The 27,404-nt window shown below is 35.1% G+C and overlaps 1 protein-coding gene and 1 long non-coding RNA gene across 4 annotated transcripts in view; one reads left to right on the forward strand and one right to left on the reverse strand.

The window, feature by feature from the left end:
• Nucleotides 1-1,530: 1,530 nt before the first annotated feature.
• LOC149781421 (AP-2 complex subunit mu) overlaps nt 1,531-27,404 on the reverse strand; it is an 85,055-nt gene continuing 59,181 nt past the window's right edge. For all 3 annotated transcript variants that reach the window (XM_089935510.1, XM_089935512.1, XM_089935511.1), the window contains 3 exons: nt 23,307-23,404; nt 22,244-22,355; nt 1,531-2,831 (listed from right to left, as the gene is read on the reverse strand). In XM_089935510.1, coding sequence (XP_089791636.1) covers nt 2,697-2,831; nt 22,244-22,355; nt 23,307-23,404 — 345 coding nt within the window. In that variant the 3' untranslated portion in view covers nt 1,531-2,696. The remainder of the gene's footprint in view (nt 2,832-22,243; nt 22,356-23,306; nt 23,405-27,404) is intronic.
• Nucleotides 9,144-27,239, forward strand: LOC149781422 (uncharacterized). The gene is made up of 3 exons (XR_016414707.1): nt 9,144-10,552; nt 14,241-16,544; nt 25,325-27,239. It is a non-coding gene; the product is annotated as an uncharacterized LOC149781422 (long non-coding RNA).

The following is a 27,404-nucleotide window of genomic DNA, read 5'->3' on the forward strand; positions in this document are numbered from 1 at the left end:
CCACTCAGGAGATGGCATTTTGAGAAAACAAAATCCAATAGTTAACGACCAACAAACAACTACTTTTCTCAAACAAAGTGGGGGCCCCCAAGTGGCCGAGTGGTCTAAAGCACTTTCCGTTACAGATCACTGCCATCTCCCCTGTGTCTGCATGGGTTTGAGTCTAGGATTCGGCCAATGTGGGTATGTGAGAAAGCTTGCCAGTAGCTTCTCGTGGGTTGGTGGTTCTTCCTCCACCATTAATACTGGCCGCCATGCATAGCCTATCGTGTGCTGAAAAATGGCGTTAAACCCCACCACAACAACAACAAACAAAGCGAATAACTGAACAAAATGCAATACGGCCTAAAAGCAAGATTGAAATCTGACCTATGAAAATGCAGGATTTAATTAATATTGGACCAATATAATCAAGGGCTTCCCATTTGCTCCATGGCTGTAATGTTTTCCTAATTGATGAACATGTTACAAAGAAAACATGTCTGTTTCATGATACAAAGAAATCCAAACAATTTCATGCATTTCTGAAAGGCAGATATATCAGAGATATTTTTTTATAGTTTTGATCAGATTTTTCTTAGAAGGATGGACTGATTCTTAGAGCTGCTCTGACCAAACTGAAGGAGTTGGCATCTCTGAATGAACGACTTTTATCAGCACTGCTGGTCATGCTGGTCACAGGTAAAAATATGTAAATATGACAGATTTTTGGTAGAATACATTGTTGTACATACAGCTGAATAACACTGATGCTCATATTATGTAAAATATTATATTTTCCGTTTTGAATATTTTTAGGACATTTGAAGCAGCTACACAGTTATACTCTTCAAGTTTTAACACGGTTTTGCAAAATATTTTTACTTGTCCTAGCCTATGCATCCGAATTAAAAATAAAAATATGTGGACTGGAAAACAATAAGGAATTAAAAGAAAAAATATTTAAATTGACATCATCAATAACACATTTACTATATGATTATTAAAAACGTGTAAAAAGCATGGTCTGAGATTTTTATGTAATACAATGATGTGAAACCTCAAACAGACATCATGGAGATGACCAGTGACTCTACAAAGAACCTTCATCCACAGGATTAGCATCTCTCATTAGTGATGTCTTCATTGTACAGGAACAAAATGGAATCAAGGCAAAGCTTAATAATGAAAATGGTAGCTGATTTATATGAGGTGATAGTTGTAATGACTGATGATCCTTTACACTGGTGCAAAGAAAACAAGCTTAAGTTTTCTCTTTTACACTACCTATCAGATAAAAGATTGTGTTCTGATGATATCCATCACATCAAAGCAAGTTACTCAGGGGATTGATGACATGTTAATATGTCTGCAAAAAAAATATGACATGATATTATGGGATATAATCATTCATTTGAAATGTACATGTAGTTACATTTGTGCTGAGACATTTATAAATTACTTGTTGTTATGGTTGTCAAAGCTTATAAAGAAATTAACATTTATCAATACAAGCTGCATATAGGCATGGCATATGAATACTGTACTGTCCACATTATAAACTAGTTTATTCAAAAATATTTCTTGGCAACTGTTGTTGCAACTGTTCAAAAAAAATTAGCATATTTATTTTTAACAAAGTTTTCACATGTAACAAGTGCAAACAATGTTTGCACAGTTCCAGCTAGTTGTTTTTCAGTTGTACAAACCACACCATTAAGAGTAAACAAAAGTCTTTTAACAGTTAGTGTTGTTTACTAGGAATGTGATGCATGTAGTACATAAGCTCTATTGTTAATTTCATTCATACATCCTTGTGCATTTGTTACAGAATATTTTTTCAAACAACAAACATAATTTCTCTTGACCATTATTCTCTAAATGTTTGAACATGAAATTTAAATTTAAATCCAAAATCTTGATGTTCTGTGACATCAAAGACATATCAGACAAATAACATCATGGTAACAATTTTGATAGGTTTTAACAGAAAATGTAAACTGCTAAATATTTTACTGAAATTCACAAGAAACATAGATAAATAAAACCATCACTGTTTTATTCTGCTTTTTGTTTCATTAATCTGTAGCATATTTATATTGCACGATTATAATGTCCATATGTATATCTATCTATACAGTTTACCAAATAAAAGACACACTAACATATGATTTGCCTATTTGATTCACAAAATGTGCAATCACGAAAAGTTTCAATCTAGGCTAACAATATTTAACATGAAATCTGAAATCATTAAGTACCATACAACAACATGTAATAGCTGAGTTTAACCATTATAGCATTTATACACATCATCTTCCCTTATTTACTATGATGGTGACTGTGTAAATAACTGTCCACAAATACTAGTGAAATAACTGTCCACTAATCTAGCTATAAGCATTAACTGTAATAAATAATACATCTTTCCAGGCAAAATATTTGAGGTGGTACATGTGTTTTGTAAAATTTTATCAGTAAAACAGTTCAATAACAAGAATCTGAACAATGAAAGAGACCTCTACATGAACTGAATGGATACATCTAACATACTTGTAACTACATTAACTCGAACTATTTTGCTGAAAACAACCAGCTTCTGTCTTATTTTCAACTAGGAATTCTCAACAGAAATTTTTTGCCTAGTTTAATTTTCATTTTTGTGTCCAGTATCTCAACATCAATCTAATTTGTTTCTCTCATGTGCATGCCTTATCTCAGCATCTGGTCTCATATAGGCCACTCTTTCCAATATATCGCACCCATTTAATAACATCATGGTCACTGTAGTTCAGCTTGGGCTCGAAAACCTTCAAGTAGCGAACCTTAAATCCCGAGGGAGCAAACGGAACCTGAAATTGAAATGTTCATATTGTGATTTCACTGTAATCTATTTTTCAGGAGGTACTAATTTTCACGGATCTCTTGGTTGACAAAAAGCATGAATAAAACAACCCTAAAAACCCCCCAAAAACAGCTTCTAAGGAAAAAATATCATCCTATCCAAATCAATGAAGCTAAGTACTAATGAAAATGTCATTTTTGGTGAAACCAATTCAACTGATACTCAGGGAAATGTGTGTGTGACTTGGATTTTTAACATAGCTTCAAAAAAAATTCATTCATATCGCTATGATGTCTGCACTGTGGCAGTTTATAGTGATGTCTAGTACTGGGCCTAATGCCGCAGACGTGTAGCATGATGTCCCACCCAGTCACATGATCCCGACACCAGGCCAACCAGTCCTAACACTAACCTTTTAATGCTGAGTGCCAAGCAAGGCAGCCGTTAGTACCATTTCTGTAAGTCTTTGGTGCGACTCAGCCTGGGATCGAACCCAGGACCTCCTGCATCCAAGGCGGACACTCTAACCACAAGGGCACCAGAGCTTTTCAGTGTGGATTGTTCTTTTTGTCAGTGTTATTGCTTTTCAGTGTGGATTGTTCTTTCTTGTCACAGTGTATTGCTTTTCAGTGTGGATTGTTCTTTCTTGTCAGAGGGTACTGCTTTTCAGTGTGGATTGTTCTTTCTTGTCTGAGTGTATTGATTTTCAGTGTGGACTGTTCGTTCTTGTCAGAGTGTATTAATTTTCAATTTGGATCGTTCTTTCTTGTCTGAGTGTAAAGCTGTCAGAGCACAGTGTTCATTCTTGGCAGATTGTATTTAAAACTTTCAAAATTTTAGGAAAAGTTCAACGGGTACCTGTCGATCATAATATCATTCACTCAAGTACCTGATCAAATGGAAATTATATTAAATGCTAAACGGAACTTCTTTGTTGTGAATTTATACATGCTAATCAAAGGAGAGGTATAAACATAATTATTTCTAATATAAGTGGCAAAAAAAGAAAACATAATCTGAGCATAAAAAGAGCAATCTATATATTTCATGTCATAATTACTGGAAATCTTATGAAAATGTACATTTATGTTTGCTATTTACCTGGATCTGCACTTAATTAAAATTCTTGTCACAAATTGGCTAAATCAATATGGATTAGTATGAGCATACAGACACAAAATAAAATGATACATTTTTTATACATGACATTCAATTTAACTCGTCAACATGTTTAACTTTCACTCAAAGGTCATAAAGTCCGCAAATTATGAATGCTGTTATTACAACTGTTGAATTCCTCTTTCAAAATGTTTAAAGTACTATTGATTTGTCCTTTTCCTGATGCAACATGCTCTTGAGTTTAACAAAATTCCTCTCCTCTAACATTGTTCAGTCAAATAATATCCACAAGTCACAACGATTAAGTCCTTTTCACTTAATATTTAGTGTCATAGTTTTTTTAAATATAGGCTGGTCTGCTACTTAAGTCTGCATCAAACGATAATGTATTTGTGACACATAATTTCAAATTCAAGAAGCATGTCTGTTTTCTTGGAAATATGTCATGAAAATTGTGAAAATAGAGAAAAGGAAACTATTTGATGGACATGGCCAAATGGTTGCACATGTAAAACATATGAGATCACTTAACGGTGGTCTACAATGGATAAATGCACAGTAGCCAATAGTCACAAGACATGAGCCTTAAACTATGCTTGTTATGCTTGGATAAACAAGATGGCCACTAACGCTTAACCGGCTTGAAGCAGCTGTTCCATTTTTTAGTGCCGTTTTCATGATATTTGTGCTTGTTGCCTGTTTTCATCTTCGTTATTGTGTTCATTATGTATTGGCTGTTAAATTCGTATGTGTTTCTTCATCTCCTTGTTTTGGAAAACGAGAACAATTAGACTTTTTCTCAGCTGTCTTGCTCCACTGTTTTTGAACAAACCGCCATCACCTGATACTCGCCAGTCAACCCGTTTATGCTACGATGGACACTCATTAATTGCTTTAAATGATCACTCCTTGGCTCTCCACTCTACATTGTGCTCTAGACTAAACGAACTGGGACTACATTCCTCATTACCTAAATGTAGACAGAAGAAGGAAAAAAAACCGTTGTTTCAAACCTGGCCAGCGTAGAACAGGAAGAATCCCAATTACCTCCCTTACTTTGGCTCAACAATTTAAAAAAATTTTGACCGTTAATTTAGATAACCTAATTCAAATCCCTATTAATTTGTCAACATTTGTGTCAACTATCCAAGAAATACCTCTACGCATTGCAGTTTTCAATGCCCAGTCAGTAGGACCACTGGAAAAGCGCACAGAAATATTTAATTTTATCAACGGTCAAAATGTTGACATTTTTCCTGACAGAAACATGGCTAAAAACATCAGGCGATGAACCCAAGTGTGTGGATCTAACACCCACTGGTTACTCCATCAAGTCATTCCCCTGCAGTTCTCGCGGAGGTGGAATTGCTGTCATCACAAAGAACTCCATGATAAAACATCTTAACTACACCACAACATTCAATTTTGACCACACATCGTTTGAACTAGTCCAAACCACACTCACTGGAGCAAAGGTCAGTCCATTTTTTCTGCCTATACCGCCCTCCTCCTAGTAGAAAAAAACAAGCTAGCTGACTCTTTCTTTTTGGAGCAGTTTCTGAATCTCCTGGACTATGGAAATTCGATAGGTGGCAACCTGATTATTCTTGGAGATTTCAACTTTCACTTTGTTTTCATCTTCATTATTGTTTTCGTTATGTATTGGCTGTTAAATTCATATGTGTTTCTTCATCTCCTTGTTTTGGAAACGAAAACAATTAAGACTTTTTCTCAGCTGTCTTGCTCCTGTAAACTCAAATACATCAAAACTCGCAGATTCCATTAATGTTTTCAACCTCAAACAGTCAGTTAACCAACCCACCCATAAACATGGTCACATTTTAGACTGGATTCTTCATAGACCTGATGATAACATTCTACGGTCCTCCCTGGTATCCCATGACCTTGCATCAGATCACCTCTGCATTATATGCCATCTTGGCGTATCAGTCCCTAACCCTCTACCTTTACCTGCTACTAAGAGAAACCTCTGTATGATAAATAGAACCAAACTAATACAAGACATCCAAGCTAACCTAACAACTTGCTTATTTCTTACCGCAGAACAACTCGATAACTGTCTGCGTTCACTGCTTGACAAACATGCCCCAGCTACCAAATGCAGATTATCAAATCAAAAGTGTTCTCCATGGTATAGCAGTGTTAGGGACCAGCTTCGCACTGCTAAAAGAGACCGCCATAAAGCTGAGAGGCTCGGGCTTTCCAACAGACTCACTATTCATAAGCAAATCTATAAAGTTGCTAAGAAGAATGTCACAAATATAGTCCATGCAGCGAAATCAGCCCACTACACTACTAAGATCATGGAAAGTTCCAGCTGCAAAGAGCTCTTCGAGATTACTAACAAGCTAATGTCAAGGAACAAATCAACACAACTTCCAACTACCTTCTCTACATTCGTCCTTCCGGACATGTTTGCAAATTTCTTCTGTGACAAAGTACAAACCATTAGAGATAATCTTGACACCACAATTTCAATTGACTCATCGTCACCATACAGTTGGGATACAGAATTTGAGCGGGAACCATTAGCAGCATTTGAACCTGTCTCTATGGATTTTGTACGTACAATCCTGATGAAGAGTGCACCAAAGTCATGTGAACTTGATCCAATTCCAACATCACTGCTGCCTGAGTGCTTAGATCCAGTATTGCCTTCACTAACTGATGTTATTAATACCTCTCTCTCATCCGGGGAATTCCCATCATTTTTCAAAACTGCCATTGTAAAGCCTCTGCTGAAGAAACCAACACTAGACCATAACAATTTAAAGAACTACCGCCAACAGGACACAAATTGTATCTGCAAATGGAATACACTCCAGCCCAGTTGATCTATGTTGTGGTGTTCCACAGGGGTGTGTTCTTGGACCTGTTCTCTTCATTCTGTACACTCAGCCACTCTCAAATGTCATAGATCATCATCCAGTGTCTCACCAATTGTACGCTGATGACACCCAAATATACAAATATAGCCACCCAACTGAAGCTGATGCTACCATCCAAGGTGCAGAGAGGTGCATTTCTGATGTGAAATCATGGATGACATGTAACAAGCTGCAGATGAATCATGATAAAACTGAGGCCATTCTAATCACAACAGAAAGACTTTCTCATTCACATCCTTTACCTCAAACAATAAATATCACCAACACCAACATTAAATTTACACAATCAGTACGAAACCTAGGTGTTACTCTGGACAGTACTCTCACACTGCACCAACATGTCATGAACATATGCAAGGCTGCATATCTTGAGCTGAGACGCATCAGCTCAATTCGCAAATATCTTTCAGTTGATGCCACTAAAGAACTTGTGTTCATTAGTACTTTCAAGACTGGACTATTATAACTCAATTCTGTCTCGTTCATCTCAATATCTACTCCAGAAACTTCAAAAAGTTCAAAACACAGCTGCTCGGATCATACTTCTGGCTATCAGTACAGTACCACCTCCCCGCTGCTCTGTACCCTACACTGGCTATCCATTTGATCCAGAATCAAACACAGAATTTGTTCTCTGTGCTACGTTTCACTGTTCGGACTCTAGTCCAACATACCTATCCGATCTCACCCATGTGTACACACCAGCAAGATACTTACGTTCCTCTTCTGACAATCATATACTCATTATTCCCACTATGAAAACAAAGTCATATGGACAGCGTTCTTTTGCATACCAAGGCCCAGCAATGTGGAATGAATTGCCCACTGAACTTAGACACAAAGACACAGTGATCACATTCAAGAGGGCTCTCAGAACTCACTTATTTCGACTGCAAGAACAAACTTAAAGACCTAATAATGTTTCCTACCTGAAATATTCTCAGCATTTTTTTAATTTTTTAATGTTTTTCTAATTTCATGGTGTTTGTTTTTGTAATAATATTATTATATGTTTTTTATCTTATAGGTGTTGTCTAATGTTGTAAAGCACTTAGAGCTTCTAAAGATTAGGCGCTTCACAAAGTCCTCATTATTATTATTATTATTATTTTGTGTTTTGCTCACTCCTGATGTTCCCATATATGATCTTTTATCTGAACTTGGAAACACATTTTTTTTACATGAACTAAATGGATACCCTATAGCTAATTTCATTACTCTGGTAGTTATGAATGCGCAGGTATCCAAATATCCCCATACCTGTTGACAGCTGTAATTGTATTGCTGTATGAGTACACTGTTCATATTTCTCCTGAAAGTGTAACTGTTTAAGTGCACTCTTCATTTTTGCAGTCCAAATGCATCGCTGCCAGTAAAAAGTATGTAATAACAAATAATGTTGAATAAATGATCTAAATGAGATGAAAAATATTTATTTATATCACTGCAATACAGTAAAACCTGTCATGAGCGACCTCTGCTATGAGCGACCACCTGTCATTTCTGACCACAATCGTAATGCACGGATCAATTTTACTATAAACGCTCTGTTATGAACGACCACCTGCTCAACGCGACCAGCGACCGCGATTTTTTTGCAAAATATGCATTTTGACACTGCTATGAACGACCGCCTCGCCAAAAAAACAAAACAGATTGACACCACTGACCTTAACTTAATCCTTTGTAAACACTAGACCTCGGGATAAATATATTATGCAAACAAAGTGCACATTAAATAACACTATACAGTAGTCCCCCTCTTATAAGGCCACCCCTAATGCAGCAGGGAAGTGGCCTTATAATGCGGGTGGCCTTTCTAGAGGGGGATGACAAATGTAAATAGTAAATACATATGAAAAAAGTCACAAGTACATTTAATTTTAAATATTTAATATTTTAATTAAAAAATTACATGCATGATGTGAAACAAATGTAAAACAAACTTTGTCATCATTTTCAAAAGATTGCTATGAATAACCATTGATATAGTTTTAAAACTGTCTTTATAATTATGTTACAGTTCACATCATGTCACTTTGTTGGTAACAGTCTAAAAAACAAACCAGTCTCGTCACATTAAAATTATCCTTGCTGTCATATCCCCTGCATATATCGTTTAGTCTTTTGTTCCAATCTTCGACAACTTCATTATTAACATCAGCCGATTCGCCACTAAGGACAGAACACTTGATATTGTGTCGTATTTGAAATCTGTGCAACCATCCGTTACTTGCGGTCGTCATATCCTAATTCAATTGACAAAATGTTTGCTTTTTCTTGTCATTCAAATCAGGATACAAACGTCTCCTGGCTCAAACAATCTTCCTTTCTCCGTCCATTTCACCTTTCCACTTCTGCAGAATTGTTTCATTATCTTTCACGATACTGTTTATCGGAGTCTTCCCGACATTAGTTTTCTGCAAGGATCCTCGACGACCCCCCCCCACCCCCCCGTCAGTTGAATTACTTTCACGTTCTCCTCTAAACTGAGAATTTTTATTTTCCTCGATGACATGTTGATCTTTTTGCAGTAATTTGTTCATGTTGCCAACTACAATACTGATAAAACAATTTTGTATGCATCTAAACAAATTGCCGTGTGTTTTTAAAGGCAGTGATCTTGTCACGTGATTCGTTAGTCGCAGTCTGGTACCCTATTGTTTTTATACATTTCTTTAAACTGAGTGAGAGAAGCCAAAACGGTTTCGATATGTACCATTAACATCACGCAGATTTGACCTCGCGGCCGCTAGGATTCGTAATTTTTTGACAATTATTGTCAGTAGTAATAGCCACTGATTATCAAAATGAACAATCTCAATATCTTACTTAGGGAAGCCATAAAGGCTACCAAACCATTTTCCTGCTGACTTGGGTATTGTACATCGATAGTGCCACTTCTCAGCTGTTACTACTGTTCAATAATTGTAATTTTAACAATTATCAGAGTGACGAAACCGGACATCTTATGATAACACAGCAGTAAGGCTAATTGGATTACATGTACGTACCCTTTTGTATGGATTAAAATTTGAGTCTTTCTCGGTTTTTATGGAATAAATTTGGCTTCTCGTGAGGCGTAAATGATATAATATTAACCTTAGTGGTAAATGTACTTTACTCAACACTTCTTTCAGTAACGAAAACCTGACATCGGGAAACAGAAATCGGATTACTTAACACACATTATGAATAAAATACTTGTTCTGGATACATATTCAAATAAAATGCGGCCGCTTGTGAGGGGTAAATTTTATAATTTTGCACTAATATGCTGGTCGCGTTAGCCGGGTGGCCTTTCGCGAGGGGTACTTTTGAACACAAACTCGTCGGTGCCAACGGATTCTGGCCGTAAGGAGCGGGTGGCCGCTGGTCGGGGGGCCGTTCAAGAGGGGGACTACTGTAGTTGAACAACCATATATCAAGATAAACACCTCTAACCATCATTTAATCCTTTGTAACAAAGACTGCATACATAGTAAAGATTGCTTTAATAAAGTATTTTTAAAAAATGTGTCTTTCTACAGTATCAGTTTTGTGAAATTTACAACTCCAGCATACGGTGTCATTTGTAAACTGCAGTAAACCAGACTAAAGTACATGTCACTAACCGCCATTGTGGTGCCGAAGTCATGTGAATTACCAGTAAGAGTAACATCAAAGGGAGTAATGATGGATATACGCAGTCAATTTAGAGGTTTGTATTTTTTCTTTATCTTTATGAAAACTCACAAAACGCCGGTAGTCCTTATGTCCCACTGAGAAATTGTTTGAAAGGGCTTCAGTGTAGGTTTGAGTACATCGTTTGTCTTTCCAGTTAATCCATAAGGCCTGGAGGGTGAAAGAGCTCATTGTCTTTAATACTAGTAAGTGAGAATCATTTCCGGATTTTTTTAAAATTATTTTTTATTTCTTTTGTTAGTGTTTCACCAAGCCACCATCTGTTTACCTGGGTGCAGATGGTCGCAACCTTTGTTTATCAAGCTATAACGCTCTTGATTTAAACTTCGTCTAAGAATAAATGTATTGTTTCTTGATGAGTTAATTATGTCTTTTGGTTTCATTCATTGGTACATAATATATATTTATTCCACATTTCCCCAAAACCTGATAAAAACCGATAGTCTTTATAACGTCAACACTAATAACAATGGCAGAACCTCCGCTGAAAAAAAGAAAAATTTTAACACTGGAAGAAAGGATTAATGTCATTGAAAGAAATGAAAAACGGGAGACTGCTTGCAAAATAGCAGTCAGTTTAAGCGTCGGTAAAACGCAAGTTCAAAATGTAATCAAAGACAAGGAGTCCATTAGAAACGAATGGCAGAAAGGTGCACAAGCACAGAGGAAATATGCCACGGCACGACAGACAGTTTACGGAGATCTGACCAAGTGAGTATGGGAGTGGTTTTGTGTTGCAAGGAGTAAAAACATACCAGTAAGTGGAAAGTTTATTCAGGAAAAGGCAATGATTGAGATACATGTTCAGACCAAACAGCTGAGTAAAACATGTCAACAAAGTATAATGGATTTTTAAAAAAAAAACAAGTGAATAAGTGTATATAATTATATACATCATATCTAACTGTTCATTTTTTGTACATATTAATGTGATGCTGAAATATAAATTTTATTCTTGTTGTTTGATAGATGTATATCTTTATTATATAAAGATATTTTGAGAGGAATGCATGCAATATTTAACAAGATTTATGAATAAAGGATATGATACATGTACAGTGAGTATGGGTTTTATTTATTTGTCAACAATGCTAACTATTGACCCTGAAAACCAGTCCATTTTCACACACCTCTTATGAGAGACCACCTGTCTTGAGAGACCGCTTTTGGTTGGCAGAAGGGGCGGTCTCTCATAACAGGTTTTACTGTATACTAATGAGACTATTTATTGGCTTGATGGTGTGAGTATTGGACAGCACAACATTTTGCGAACACAGCATATTTTTTATTTATAAAATAAGCCTGATGGAATCAACAATTATTTTTTATTTATGCCTGGTGGTCATTTCCGGGATTTTTGGCATATGATGCAATTGATGTAAAACTGAAACCTGCATGAAAGGGACACACAGTGAAAAAGAAACGACTTGTGCATTCAACTATGGTAATACACATGAAGTCCATTAAATTCCCTGTCATGGTCAGTTAGTGGAGTTACTTCCCTTACCAACATGCATGTGCAGACATACTCGCACAACCAAAATGGCAGGCAAATACAACTCTCTGGGGCTAAATATATCCCAAACAATCATTAGTAAGTAGATGGATATATGTTAAGATTTAAATGCCATTAAAATGTAATAAGCGATCATGAAAGGTAATGGAAGGAACTTAAGTATTATTTCTGGGACAATGTTTCCTTTTATTAGAACTTGCAATTTCAAAGACATCTACCTGACAGTATTCTTCGTTTCACATATTCTTATATTTGGAAATGGCAACAATGTCGATTCCTTTGAGAATACAGCATATTTGGATGCCTGTAAGGTAATAATGTTGAATATGTTGTATGTAGATTAATCAGTGTTTACACCTGACCTGGTGTTTCAAAACGTTTTTTGTTTTAAATTATCTATTCAAGCATTTATTGCCATATAATGTGTCCAATGAAGCCAATGCAAGATGAAGAAAACAGAATCCAAGTATTTAGAGCTTTTTTTACTCATTCTGAATAGTGTCATAATAGATACTTCTATGTTAGGTCAGTTAGGACAAAATCTGGTTTACTTTATGTCATTTTACCCTAATTACTGTTTGACTAAAGTTGTTAATGCCTATATTTCATGGTCTGGTAATTAAATTGGGTTGCTATGTCTTAATGATTCTATTGAAATATGGTTATATTTTTGGATAGACAATTTTGAGCTATTTTAAAGCAGATTTTAAAGCAGTGATATTACTTTCTGATACATGTTTTTGTATTTACATGTTCCATTCATTGGACGTGAATACAGAACATGGCTTATGATATAACAATATAACTTTTCCTACTTTAAGTAGATACAATCAAGGAAACTTTGTTGCAATTATAAGTAATCATAAAGTGATGTAATTAATATGCACACCTATTAAAAATAATGCATTCCTGCATAAATAACCAATTCAAAGAGTGAGGCAAAAACAAGCCACTGCAAAACTTTAATATGGGTAAAAAGACCACGATTTGATAATTCTGTCACCTTTATAACATTTATAAAAAAATTTCTAATTTGCCTTATACAATTACTCTGAATAGGAGATCTTATGTGAAATGGATCAGGTGTGAATTCTTATTTTAATTAAATGTTTGAAATATGTGAAGAGGAAGTAGAACATCTAATATTTCCATGACTGTTCTCCATAATATTAAAATTAAAATATGTAATATTACATTTATATTATTTTTGTTTATATCCAAGCCAGAAAGGAATTAATATTGTCATTGAGTTTAAAATCAAAGTCAGTGCAAAGTAAAAATCAATATTAATTAAGGATTATTTTCGATTATCAGGTATGGTATGACACCTAAAGTGTAACACAATATAGTATCTTATTTCCTTCCACTATCATTTCTCATTTTAATCATTGCACCTGTCGATGCATACATAATATTCTTGCTTATTATGAAGACTGATTTGTTGTTGTTGTTGTTGTGGAGTTTAATGCCATTTTTCAGCACATGATAGGCTATACAGGGCAGCCAGTATTAATGGTGGATGAAGAACCCGGGAAAAACCCGGAAAGAGCCAATGACCCATGAGAAGCTACCGGCAAGCTTTTTCACCTACCCGCATTGGCCAAATCCAAGACTCGAACCCACGCAGAGGTGAGATGGCAGTGATCCATAATGGAGAGCGCTTTAAAGCACTCGGGGGCCCCTTAAGAAGACTGATTTGTAATGTTTGTAAACAATGAAGATTACGCCTACAAAAGTAAGATGTTGGGTTTGGTTACCTGACTAACTTTAATTCTTAGTACCTAAATTTTTATTTTAACCAGTTTTAGATTAGGTACTGAAGAAAATCACATTTCTGAAATACATATCCAAAAAAAATAATAAAGAATATTGAAGACCTATTGATCCTTATTTTCAGAATGTAACCATAACCTCACAATTTCATCTATATGCACACATATTCCCATGGATAGACTCGATCAAAGATACTAAATTTTATGCAGCTGCTTAATTTGGCAAAGACACTTGTGCTTGAATTATTTTATGACTGCTACATTTTTGTTTAATCTCAAGCTGATTCTCCCTTTCCCCTTTACCCCAGTAACTTTAAAAAGAGATTTATCATTGAATGCTTAACCCTCAAAGCACCATTCACCTCCAAGTAGATTTTTTAAGCATATAATTTAAATATTATTGTGCTTCTTTCCAGGTATGAGCTATGGTGCATTGGCTTCAAAGTCTACAGTGAGGAAATCATGGCAATGCAGGCACCACTGAAACAAAGGTGGCTGAAATACTGGCATATCAGCTAGTGAAAAGAACACCTATAGATCCAAAATGGAAGGCATGATAAGGAAGATGTGGTCTTATGATGGAGGAAGGAAAAGCAGTTATGCTGAATTGGAGCAAAATTTGTGTAGTGAGAGCATCACATTATACACAATCCGTTTTTTGGTCTACTTAAGAAAGAGTCTGTAGAAGAAAGGAAAAGGAAATGTTTTGAAGTGGGAACAAAATGAGGTAGAAAAAACCCTTAATGCAAGGATCTATGCCACAGTCTCTCTGCAGATGAAAAACCTCCACAAAAAAGCCATATTCAAAACCTTGACCGTGAACTTGAAAAACATGGCTATGAAAAATTCCAGAATTTTGACAAACTGAACAAATTAAAAGAATATGAGTCAAAACAAAATTTTGGCCTAAAGTCTCATCAACAATGTGAATTAAAAACTGCAAAAGATTTTCTAAATATGTCAGAATCGGAAAATGACAATGACCCGCAATCCATTGAAACTGTTTACAAGTTGATAGGAAATAACAGGCTTCATTGAAAATGCTTCTGCCCAAGGCAATGTAGAAGTGGCAAGTTATGAACATGATGAAAGTAATACTACACCAGTGCCTGATTTTGAAACACATCTAGGCATAAGACTTGTATTCCCAGGAGTTTGCTAAAACATTACTGATGTTGACAATGGATGGCATGGATCAAATGCTTGTACAGGCATTGCATTACATCCTGTAGAACATTTTCACTTGGGAAAACTTAATGTGAATAAGGAGACTGCCAAGTAAATGTGTTCCTCTTGCCTTCAAAGAGATGGTATCAAAATTTGAACAGATTTATTGGATGAAAAATTGGCTCTTAAAAGGCTGTACATTTGCCTCATGAAAATCATATCAGACGTTTACGGGCACGCCTTCATCAAGGGACCCAATTGATGTTGCTGTTGTTGTTGTAGGGTTTAACGCCATTTTTCAGCATACGATAGGCTATACATGGCGGCCAGTATTAATGGTGGAGGAAGAACCCCGAAAAACCCCAGAAAGAACCACCGACCCATGAGAAGCTACTGGCAAGCTTTCTCACATACCCACATTAGCCGAATCCGAGACTCGAACCCACGCAGACAGAGGTGAGATGGCAGTGATCCATACCGGAGAGCGTTTTAGACCACTCGGCCACTCAGGGCCCCAGACCCAATTGAAGCATGTGCCAAAGAGTATGAAGTATCATGAAGCATCAGTATACAATCACGTCAAGGAAGCATAGGCTTTTACATTATATTCATTTTGTTACGTGATGAAAATGGAAATCAACTTCAGACAGATTCCCATGTACATTTCACAGATTAGTTTCAGACCTTTGAAAAAAAATTGAAGAGGAAAGATCTGTGGGGCTCGATTAGCTATTGTACTAAAACTTGCAATCTGTTAATGTACATAATTATTTGTGTATGTTCCAAAGGAACTTTGGGGAACGACATAAACTAGATGCAAGTATAGGATTAATCTCTTGCAGAAAAAAAATCCTGTAACGGCTTCTTCCCAATGATCAAATGAAAGACAGTTTTACATGAAATTAAAAGAAAATGCAAGGGACAGTTGTTGCTTAGTTGCCACAAAGATCTCCATGTGGAATGACTTGAACATTTGTGACCAAAGTTGGCAGGATTCAGTGAAAACTGATACTGTGAACAATTTGAAATTAAAGTTAAAATCAAGACTACAGGCTTGTGCCCAGTTACTAAGTGCAAATGCCGTAGAGAAAGTGCAAAATATTTCTTTGAAATAACTTCATTTTTGTATTGTGAATTACTGCCTGTCATGGATCTTTCACAGAGAAGATAACTAGACTCTTGCCGAAATTGCCAGTTATCCTAATGTGGGTAGCCACTGTTTTTCTGGGTTAGACTTTTATCATGTGCAAGTTACATTAAATCCAATGACAAGGTGTCTTGCTTTGAAATACAAATCCAGTGACTTTAGAGATTTATTGATGAAACATATCCCTTTTATTCTTGTGTACCAATGAATTGATGTAAACAACATTAAAGCTTTTATTGTGCACAAAAATAAAGATGTGGATTGGGCAAGTTTAATAAATACCTTGGACTCACCAAATCTGGAAGACCTCATTAGAGAGGGTGTGTCTAGCAGACTTCTGAACTCAGTCAAGCCTACATTAGAGTATACCACAAGAAAAGACAGGAATATCATGAAGTCTATTCTTGTAAGTTTGACTTCAGCCGAGTATCTTATGAAACATGAAGTTGATAGAATTCGAGTTAAACAGACATCACTTAGTTCAGACTAAATGTGCTTTGCAAGTGAAATTCAGAAAATTCAAAGTAAATGTAGATTGCAGGGATCAGGTGTTACATATCTCTGATTTAATTCATATTTATTTTAATTTAGCTGTTTGTCAGTTTTAAATTTTATTTTTCTACTCTATTATATGCTATTATAATGTAAATTTATTCACTGGAGATGATACTTTTCCAGAAATCAGTTGACCTGAATCATTCTTTTTGTAAACACCAGGTGTTGATCTAAATCCTGACCTTGTTTCAGAATTTGTAGCAACCTTTGTAAACAAGTTCTATTTTATTTTAAAATGATTTCCAAGGTCATGATGGGACTTTTGTCTTTAAGATGTAAACAATATTTATTTTTATTCTTGGAGTAAAATCATTGGTCTAATCAAGGCCATATTCTGTGGACATAATTTTTTAAATATGTAAACACGGTCACGTGGCCCTGTGTTTCGCACTTCCGGTTTTTCCATTACTGCACATTTGTTAGTTTTAATAGAGATGCGTAGAGAGAGATTTCTTAGTTTTGGGCTTTTTACACTGATGACAAGTTATTTTATTGAAGCCAGATTTTGAGTTCCACTTTTTTTCGGATCACTTAGATTTCAAAAGGATTCTTTTTTTTCTGAAAATATTTTGAGGAGTGCTCACACAGAGATTTTTGAAAGACATTGCTTACAAATTAAATTTGGATTTTCAACAATGGAGTGCCATTATTTGTATTTCTACAAGGAACTGTAGATAAGCACAGTACTGACTACAGCATACATCATTGTCATCCATCTTGGATTTTCCATCAGGATTAGAACATGAAATTATTAGAATATTTATTACTAGTACTTTTGCAATTTAATTTGTGGATTATTGTTGGATTATTTTTGGATTTGATTCTTGACGCCTCAAGTTCTTCTCTTTTTTTCATTTTTACAGAATTTTTCCAGAGAAATAAATTATTTGTTAAATTTTAAAAAGCTTGCTGTTTTCACTCATTCGAGCCTAAACATGTAACATTGGGCATAAACTATTAGCATACAAGTACCCTGAATTAGTATCAATCATATTGCAGTTCTTTGACTCCGTAGGTGATGGCTTGCAGAGTCACCCATGGCTAATTAAAACACTTTTAACAGAAGTCATTATGGATGGATATGCCTCGATGTAATTCATTCCTATATGACATATGTAAGATTAAGGTATTTCTGAGTGCTGCTTATACACAGAAAACTGCAGATCTAAAAGCTTGCGACGTCATGAAAATAAAGGAATTAATCCAGGAATCAGTTTGAAAAAATTCCTGAAGAGATGTGCACACAAAATCTCAATTGATAAATGATCATTCTGCATTATGTGATATCAACTATTCTATCAAGGAGATGAGTGCGTGTGTGATTTAGATTTTTAACGTAGCTTTAACAATTTTCCAGTTATATCGCTACGATGTCTGCAGTGTGGCAGCTTAAAGTGCTGTCTAGCACTGGGCCATCAGTCACATTATTCTGACACCAGGCCGATCATTCCTAAAACTAACCTCTTAATATTGTGTGCCAAGCAAGGCAGCTTTAGTACCATTTTTAGAAGTCTTTGGTATGACCTGGCCGGGGTTCGAAGACAGGATCTCCCGCATCCGGGGCAGACGCTCTAACCACTAGGTCACCAGAGCGGTCTGAAGGAGATGATGAGTAATTGTGAGGAAGTTGTGGCAAGAGATGATAAGGCCCTTGTACAAGTGATGTCAAACTGTCCTAGTAAATCATGGGCAAAAAGTATATACTCAGACCATGACTGTGATAAGGACAAACAGAAAGACTTGCAAGTAACTACTTTACAGTTTGGTGAAACTGAAAGATGGACTTGCCAGTAATACATACAAATAGGTAGTGTTAATGTTTGCCAGAGTGAATTCATGGGGGAGGGGTAGATTTCATTTCAAACTTCAAACAGTTACCTAAAAACAAATGTGCAACTTTGGAACTACATAATAAAACAGATACTCAGGTCTCCAACAGCAATATTGGTCAAATCTTGTTGTGAATTGCATTCTTTGATAGAAACATATGCCAACAGTTTCTGTCTAAATGATGGTCTTAATCAACATTATATGCAGAAAAAATGGCAGCACATACAGTTTGTTAGTGTAATTTACAGGAGAAGGGAGACACTGAAAATGCAACTACTTGTCATTCCATCTGCAATGCATGCAAGTGGGATTCAAAACTTGAAGCCCTCAGTTGGCATTTAGACAAAAGCATGAAGCTACCTAGGCCAAAAGGTTCCTATTTCCAATGTCAGAGGAATATGCTGTGTGTAGTGAAGGTTAAGAGACTGAGTTTTTTTAAACAGAATTTACTGCAGGTAAAAAAACAAATGTCTTCTCAGGGAGTTAACAATATATACTACACCCTAGATCCTGAAAATTTAATGAAAACATGCCATCTTTGGAAACTGGCTTTCATCTTTTATTTGCATTCATGCTAGCTTGCATTTCTGCAAATAAATTACATGCATGGTGGTGCATGAACAAAGATATATTTCATCCATGGTTGTGGAGTGAGGGAATACTGATTAGACTTTATGCCTGGTGGGTGCAAATAAAAAGTGCCTTCCATCTTCCCCACATCATCATTTCTGGAACAGCCCTTGCAATAATACTTGGAAGTTGAATATATGCTATCTTGTTTTCTTTTTCATTCCATCTTTTAACTGGAAATGCATTCACTATTGATGGCATTATATCAATTTAGTACACACATGAGTTACTAAAATTTTAATGAAAGAAATACAGTAAAACCAGTCTTAATCCAACCCTTCTGCTAATAAAACAAAAAAGTCTCTGAAGACAGGTGGTCTCTCACAGCAGCAATTTCTAAGATAATCAGTTTTCAAGGCCCAAATTCAACAGGATTTGAGAAGGAAAAATACCCACAATTGCTGTACATTTATTTTATTCTTTATTTATAGTTCAGGGCTAGTAGCATATTTCTTTCAAAATATTCAAGGTTTAAAATGTTTTTCAATGTGCATTCTTTCATTAATTTTAAAGGACAAATAAATGAAACTGTATGTAAACAACTTAATACTTGCTATTACTTCTTACAAGGAACATTTTTTGCAAATTTATTTTAAAAAACAACAACATGAAGGTAAGAGTATGATCACTGATATCCTTCCCAGTAATACTACCAGAAAACATTCTACACCTGGGCATTAGAATAATAATACCAAACAATGTTCATTTTACTCTGTCTATGCTATACGATTTACAAAGTCCAATTTTTTTATAGAGATTTTCAAGAGCTCCAAGTTCAGCAATTTTGTCCTTAACACTTTCTTCAAACAATCTGAGATTCTGCTTTCAATGCAGTCATCAACAGCCGTCATTGTCTCAATGTCTTTTCAGTACCTGCCTTTCTTCTTCACCCCCCATAAACCAAAAAAAAGTAACAAAGCTATTTGTTTTATTTATGTTTTCATTTATTTAAAAACAGCGTATGGATATTTTTGTATATTTTATATTACATTAATATTTCTCTCAGCTTAGCTGTATTCTATATTTTTACATTTATTGTGTTTATTGCAATTATTTTCTGTTCTATTTCCACTCAAACCAAAGACAGAACCAGATCGAACTTATTTCATAGTTAATACTTTATACATTTTCTACTTTAAAATTTGAAGCTATTTGTCGAAAACAATCTCATGCTGAAGGCTTCTTGTTTTGCCATATTAGCTGTAATGGGTGTTTTTTTTCCCAGCTGCATGTGACCAAAAAGCACTCTCTCACAATGCATGCAAATCAATATCCTTCTGGCATAATTTGCATTTTGCAAAGCTCTCTGAGAAAAATCTCACGACCCAAACTTTATATTTTTCTTCATCTAGCCACCAAAGTTGGAATCAGCAGCTAGACATTTCAAAGTATACAAATAATTCAAATTTAAACCATGGCTACATCTGGGCTTCATACAATCGGAAGCTCAAAACGTACGACTGCACAGTGGACCAATGTGCAAATTTCCATTTGAGCACAAACTTCGCGAGAGATTTCTTTTTTTTCTCCTTTTCATTTAACTATTTAATTAATTCCTTTCGGTATAAAAAAAGTCAAGGCTTTTCAAGGTACCCAAACACTATTTTGAATTTTCAAGATGTTTTCAAGGCCTTGATCAACAAATTCAATTTTCACAGCTTTTCAAGGTTTTCAAGGTCTGCTACAGACCCTGATAGTTATTGTTAAAATGTTGCATTGTTAAAATATTGTTAATTTTTTTATTCATTTTAAATTAAAATGTTTGTAGATATCAATAAAGATTTGATTCATAAAACAACCACACATCTGAAGATCAGGTGTACATGTACTGTGTGTGTGTGTGTGTGTGTGTGATTTGGAGTTTTAATGTAGCTCTAACAATTTTTCAGTCATATCACTACGATGTCTGCAGTGTGGCAGTTTATAGTGATGTCTAGCACTAGGGCATCATGCCATAGAAATGTAGCATGATGCCCCACCCAGTCCCATTATCCTGACACAAGGCCGACCAGTCCTAACACTAACCTCTTAATTCTGCATGCCAAGCGAGGCAGCTGTTAGTACCAGTTTTACAAGTCTATGGTACGACTTGGCCAGGGATAGAACCCATGACCTCCCACATCCGAGGTGGACACTCTAACCACTAGGCCACCAGAGCAGTTTGTACATGTATTAGCATACTGCATTCAAGCAAATTTGAGTTTTGATAGGCCCGGGGTAAACATATCCAGAAACAAAATAAATTTATCTACACAAAAACTAAAAGCTTAATTCACCGATAACATAAAGAGATCAACTCAATAAACATAGTGTGTAATCAGACTGCACTATGGTAAACAGAATGACAGCTGGGTGCGTGGGTTTAAATACTCTTGTGTGGGTTTAAATACTCTAACATAAAAAAATGCAACAAACACCAATAACCTTTTACAATGACAATCAAATCTGCAAAACAATAATCATTTATAAATGACAAAGACCTCATTCATCACAGATTTTATGGACCGACTCCAATGACAAACAACATATTCATCTGTTATAGTGAAGCCATTTAAGGTTTCTAATGATGACATTATTGGAGTTGTGCAATACGAACTGTTTAATTGACTATGCAAATCTATAACTGCTCCATGTTAAGAAGGAAAGGTTAATCAAAATGGGGATTTGCATGAACTTGGTATTACAATGGTGGTTAGTGACCTGTACTTTAATTTGATTTATAGTCTATAGGATATGATGCATGCTACCTGTAGGTTTTAGAAAACAGGAAGCCATACTCAATGCTTATTTTGTTTAGAACAAACCCTGCTAAGTGGTCATGCTTACAAAAGATTAAATAAAGGTTAGTTGTGTTTATGTTTTTGCAATGCAGTCATTCAGAGCAGTGTTAGATGACTTATTTTGCCTATAAATTGTGACTGCTGGTCATGTACTGCAACAGGTCAGTGCATTTTGAGCTTAAATGATGACAGCACAAGTTGTTGCTCATAGCAGAGGTTGCTACAGACCGGTTTCACTGTATATTTACATTAGCAAGAGGCATATTTGTGAAACAATGCTTGTCCTAACCATGTAAAGTGTAAACTTTACCTCAAAGTTCATGGATATTGGTGGGCGTGTCCACTTCTTCTTGTCATTAGTGTTGAGAAGTTCAATCTCAGCACTTAACTGGCATTCCTTCATCCCACCCATGCGCTTAATCCTAAAACAGCAAAATCCAAAGTTTTAATTTAATTTCTATCTCAGTCTACTTTTAAGTGACAAAGTTTCATAATTAGTAGATATAAACTATACAAATTTCCTGCAAGAGGTCTAAGATGGCTTTAGAACACTCACCTGGATGATATTGGCCTAAGAGCCTTAAGTAAGAATTGTTGACCATAAAATCTGGGTCAGTAGCATGCAGTTTGTTAGAAGTTGGTGGATTCATTAGATTTTAATGGCAATTTTAACACATTATTTGCTATATTGTGCAAAGGAAATGGAATATAAGTGCCTTTCCCACACGAAGGTGGCTAACACAGAATGATATGGGTGGGTATGGAATCTGTGACCCTAGGATTAGCAGTGCTCTACCAACTTAGTAAGCTCTGCTTCTCATTAACATTTCTTTCAATTATATTGATAGTATACATCAACTGTTTCAAGCTTCCCTATTTTCTGTATTTTCAATCTTTTTTTGGCATCTTAGCATTGTGGTCTAATACAGAAAGGACTATATGCTAAAATACTCTTTTTCAAAGTTACTTAAATTCTGCAGAGGGTTTTTCAACTGTTAGGGATGGTAACTACATTAATGGTGGATAGCATCATTAGTAACAATTTCAAAAGCCATTAAGCTACGATGATCTTCTATTAAATTTGGTTAGATTCTGCTAGTGATTTTTGTGAATTCATTGTGAAAGCCATATTGGGTATAAGACTGGCACAGATTTCATTCAGGACCAACCAAAACTGGAAAACACTTTTATCTAATTCCAGGCCTGTATATCAATCCAGCTTTTGGAAATGCAAGTATGTAAGCATCAGCAACATTAGAACTGAGAAGCACACAACATAAATTCTTTGTAAGTTATGATTTGGCAACCTGTGATTGCCCCCTCCAGTCTGAATTGAGCAAAGACAAGAAACCAATATTTATATTTAGACTTACTTCCAAACAATGGCATTCTCACTGGCTTTATATTTAGCTTTTCCCTTCATACAAATCACCTGGACTCCACTGGTGTTGAGAGGAGTTGGGATGCGTACCTAAAATTATGAGTTATAACAAAAATTGCATTACTAAGTCCTTGCAGTTATGTTTTCCAATGCATTGTATATTCTTTACAAACTTTTATATATACACTTTTACCAATGAAAACAATTAAGTGAATTATAGAAGTTAACCCTTTCACCACTAAGTAACTGCTATGGAAAGGCTACCATTCAACACTAAGTTACTATCAAGATCTTAATAAATATAGGCAACATATTTTCAACGACTTCATTTCTTGTGGTAGGAATACATATTCGATACCACTGTAAAGAAGACAAATTCAGGTTTCTGAAAATATTCTCAGGTACAAGTTTAGTCTCACACAGATGATTATACAGGTATTTCAAAAGGTAAGTTAAAGGTAAGTTTCACTGTATACTCTATAAAATCTTGAATAAAGTGTTTAAAGAGTAATATGTGGTCTGTTTTTGATCCATTGTGGTGTTCTTACAAATCATGGATTCAATAAATGCAATGTTATCTCAAAATTCAAGTAAATCCAAAGATGTGTTACAATATTCCTACAGGTATTTAAAAACTGAAGTGTACAAGGTTTTATATTTATTTCAATGGAAATTAATATGAAATAAAACATGTTTTGACTGTGAACCAAATTAATTTGATCCAATAAGCCAGAATTTCTCACTTTTATACCAATACAGTTCATCTGTCGAATTTCATAACTTCCATCAATATGAACAGGTCATAAAATGCCGTTATTTCTGATAATGTGACATCATTCCAAACACCTTTGTGTTGATTTGGGTCAGTCTCTCGCTTCAGGTGTGTGCTGGTATTTGTAAATCTTGCCATTTCTGAAAACACATAGTCGCTATAAAATAGCTGAAAATATTTGAGAGGTGTTCCTGATCCATCAAATACTCGTGTTGGACCTACACATTCGGAAAATGTGTAAAAATTACATTCCGATGAAGATCTTGTCCACTGACAAAATTCAGGTGTCTTATACACATCGGCGAGTTCAAAACCTTCAAATTCCTCATCGTCATCATTATCGCCAACAATATCACACCATTCTTGTTGTATATGTTTCCTATCTTCTTGATTTATCTTCACAAGATCAAAATTGCAGATATTTTCAATTATTTATTCTCCAGATAATTCCTATTCATCACTGATGAGTCCGCCATTTTGGATGTACTTAGGTGAATTCAAAGATTTCCATTTATAGAGTAGACCCCCCCTTTCTTGTAAAGAACATACCTTCAGGTCAGAATGTATCCAAATAGTATGCAAATGAATCAATGTATGATATGAATATTTACTATAGGGGAATCCCAGATGCTAACCAATCAGATAATTTATCAGCCAAAACAAGACATGTATGTTCGGCTAAGTCATTTTTACACATGAAATATGCATGCAAAAATGGTCTCGGATGAAGCTTGGCATGTTGTTTTACATATTTAAAGTAAATTTGTTGACATTTTTTCTTCTTGTATGTGACGAGCAAGTAATAATCAATAGCTTGAAGTGGGTAGCAATAAAATTGTGACCTTTGACCTTTCTGATTGTAAACACGATTCATCAAAAGGAAAATGGGCTCTGTTACCCTTCTTTATTTCTTTTCACTTTGTTTCTTTTGGTTTTTAATTCTGAGCAAGGTCCAAACTTTGGGATAAATGTTTATTAACAATGAAAGGGCATTGTAAATCTAGTTAGCTACAGACTGGAGTTTTAGTACGTTAAAACGGACCAATCCCCAGAACAAGCAGTGCTCAACCACAAAATTGGACCATTTTTAAAAACAAAAATCTATTCTGGGCTGACCAATAATCTACACGAATTTATTTAAATTCTTTTACTTCTTAATATTTTTCATTTGCTTTGCTGCATTCATCAGTTAAAGTGCATCCAACTAAGTTAACTCTTTCTAACCTTCTACATTTCAGGTTTATGAGCGGATTAAGAAACTATCCTGAGACATCCTATCCTCATACTGCTTCACATGGGTAGCTGTGTATTACAATGACCAATATTACATTGGACAAGTGTTGGAAGTATTCAAACCTGATCTGGCACTCGTAGTTTTTATGCCAGATGAAAACCAAAACCGATGCTTTCAATTAGCCAGCCAGTGATGACAATGCTGAGGTTAAGTAGTGTTTCGTGTTTGGTTGGAACTTTAATGTACAACCAGTTTCAAACCGAACTTGGAAAGTTAAAAATATTGGACTCACTGACCAGCAAAATACAGCAGAATAAAATTCTCAAGCTAAAACTTTGTTAAAGCTGTTACTTTTCTGATTATTTTAAACAAAGCAGTTCTTTATGACATTTACAATTGTATCTACTGTCTGAAATACATTATCTTCAAAACATTAGTCTTAGTGAAAGATTTCATACTTTGTCAATGGTTCTTGCTTTGTAACCTATCTTTGCTTTATCATAATTATATTTGCTTTATTAGTAAGTATGCATTAAGGCTGTAATACGCTCCATTTTGGTGCAAAAAACTATCAAAATCAGATACTAACTGAGGAAGTTGTAAACTTTTGGAAAATTGTTTTTGCCATTTTGTTCTATTTTCAGATATTGCTTCTGCTTTAAAACCTACTTTCACACTGATGTTGACACTTTGTACATTGCATTAATTCTTCATATAATACTCTGCATTTTGGTACAAGAATTATTAAAGTCTGCTAATAAATAAAAAAAGTTGTGACCTTTTGAAAATTGTCGTTTTATTCGGACATGCACATTTTTGCTCTTTTCCTAAATTTCTTTGATCTGGTAAGGCAAAAGTTTCAAATCCATTGGCCCAGAAAAAAATTGTGCTTTGTTTTCATAAGGTTTTCTCACAGTAACATATTTTGGTTTGCATTTAAATGCCATAGTCTTATCATAGCAAGGTTGCAAAGTCATGGAAAAGCTCAATTTCTGGCATTTCCAGTAAGGCCACCCTTTGTAGATTCACTGTTTTAGTGTCAAACTAATAAAAAGGATTTTTTGTATATGCTTGTAGTGCTTGCATTTCATAAATGACAAGGAACTTGTCTAGCTTTGCAGTAAATGCCACTGTTGTATAGCTTCAATTTTTTTTTTTTTACTCATCTGAAGTTGATGGTAATTGCATTTTCAGTGGGGATCGCAAATTTCCTAAGTCCCTCAAAAACTTTACAAGGTCATATCTTGAAAAGTATTTAACCGATTTACATGATTTTTCAAAATTTTATTTTCATATTAAGGTCTTAAGGACTGTAACAACAGCTTAGTGCTTTTAATTGTATTTGCTGATATCCTAAAAGTGTTTGGAATACCTAATGAGACCGCTTTACCAGTCTACAGTGTTGAGTGGGAGTTATTGTTCCTGGACCGGTTTACCGGTCTGGAGTGTTGAAAGGGTTAAATATCTCTTACTCATTTAAGTAGGACAGTACACAATGCTTTGTATTTCTGACCATCTGTTCAATGCTTGTGGTGATGTTGCCCCAAATATAAATGACATACTGAGCTGACAAGAATAAAAAAATACCTGAATCTTAACAATTTTTATAATTCAATGTAAACAAAAGAACATTATCTTGTAAGGTTGGTTGATACAACTGTAATGGTGCATGGACAATTTACCTTGATAAAACTCAAGAATGAAACACATCCTTGTAAAGTCTGCACACACAAAATTCATCTTTACATGCACTCAGCCTTGAGCTTTATTCTAGCAAAATTTCCATATAGTCAGACCCAAATGAACCTGAGTAATCAACAGATCTTCTATCCTGAGTGGAATAAATATCAGTATGCCAAAAGAAAAAGAAGAAAAAAAACCACCAGGATTTCGAGAAAAGAAGATCAGGATCTGTGTTTACAAAGGAACTGACATCTCCGACATATTCTGCTATTTACTTAATTTGAAAAATTTATGCTACAGTCATACCGTGAAAATCAACCATTTTCCATTTATCATTTATGCTGATATTTGGTATTAATTCAATTAACGCAATAAATATCAGCATAAAAGACAAAAATGGA

This window comes from Sinohyriopsis cumingii, chromosome 15, assembly GCF_028554795.1.
Source record: "Sinohyriopsis cumingii isolate HCF-2022 chromosome 15, ASM2855479v2, whole genome shotgun sequence".
Taxonomy (NCBI): Eukaryota; Metazoa; Mollusca; class Bivalvia; order Unionida; family Unionidae; genus Sinohyriopsis; species Sinohyriopsis cumingii.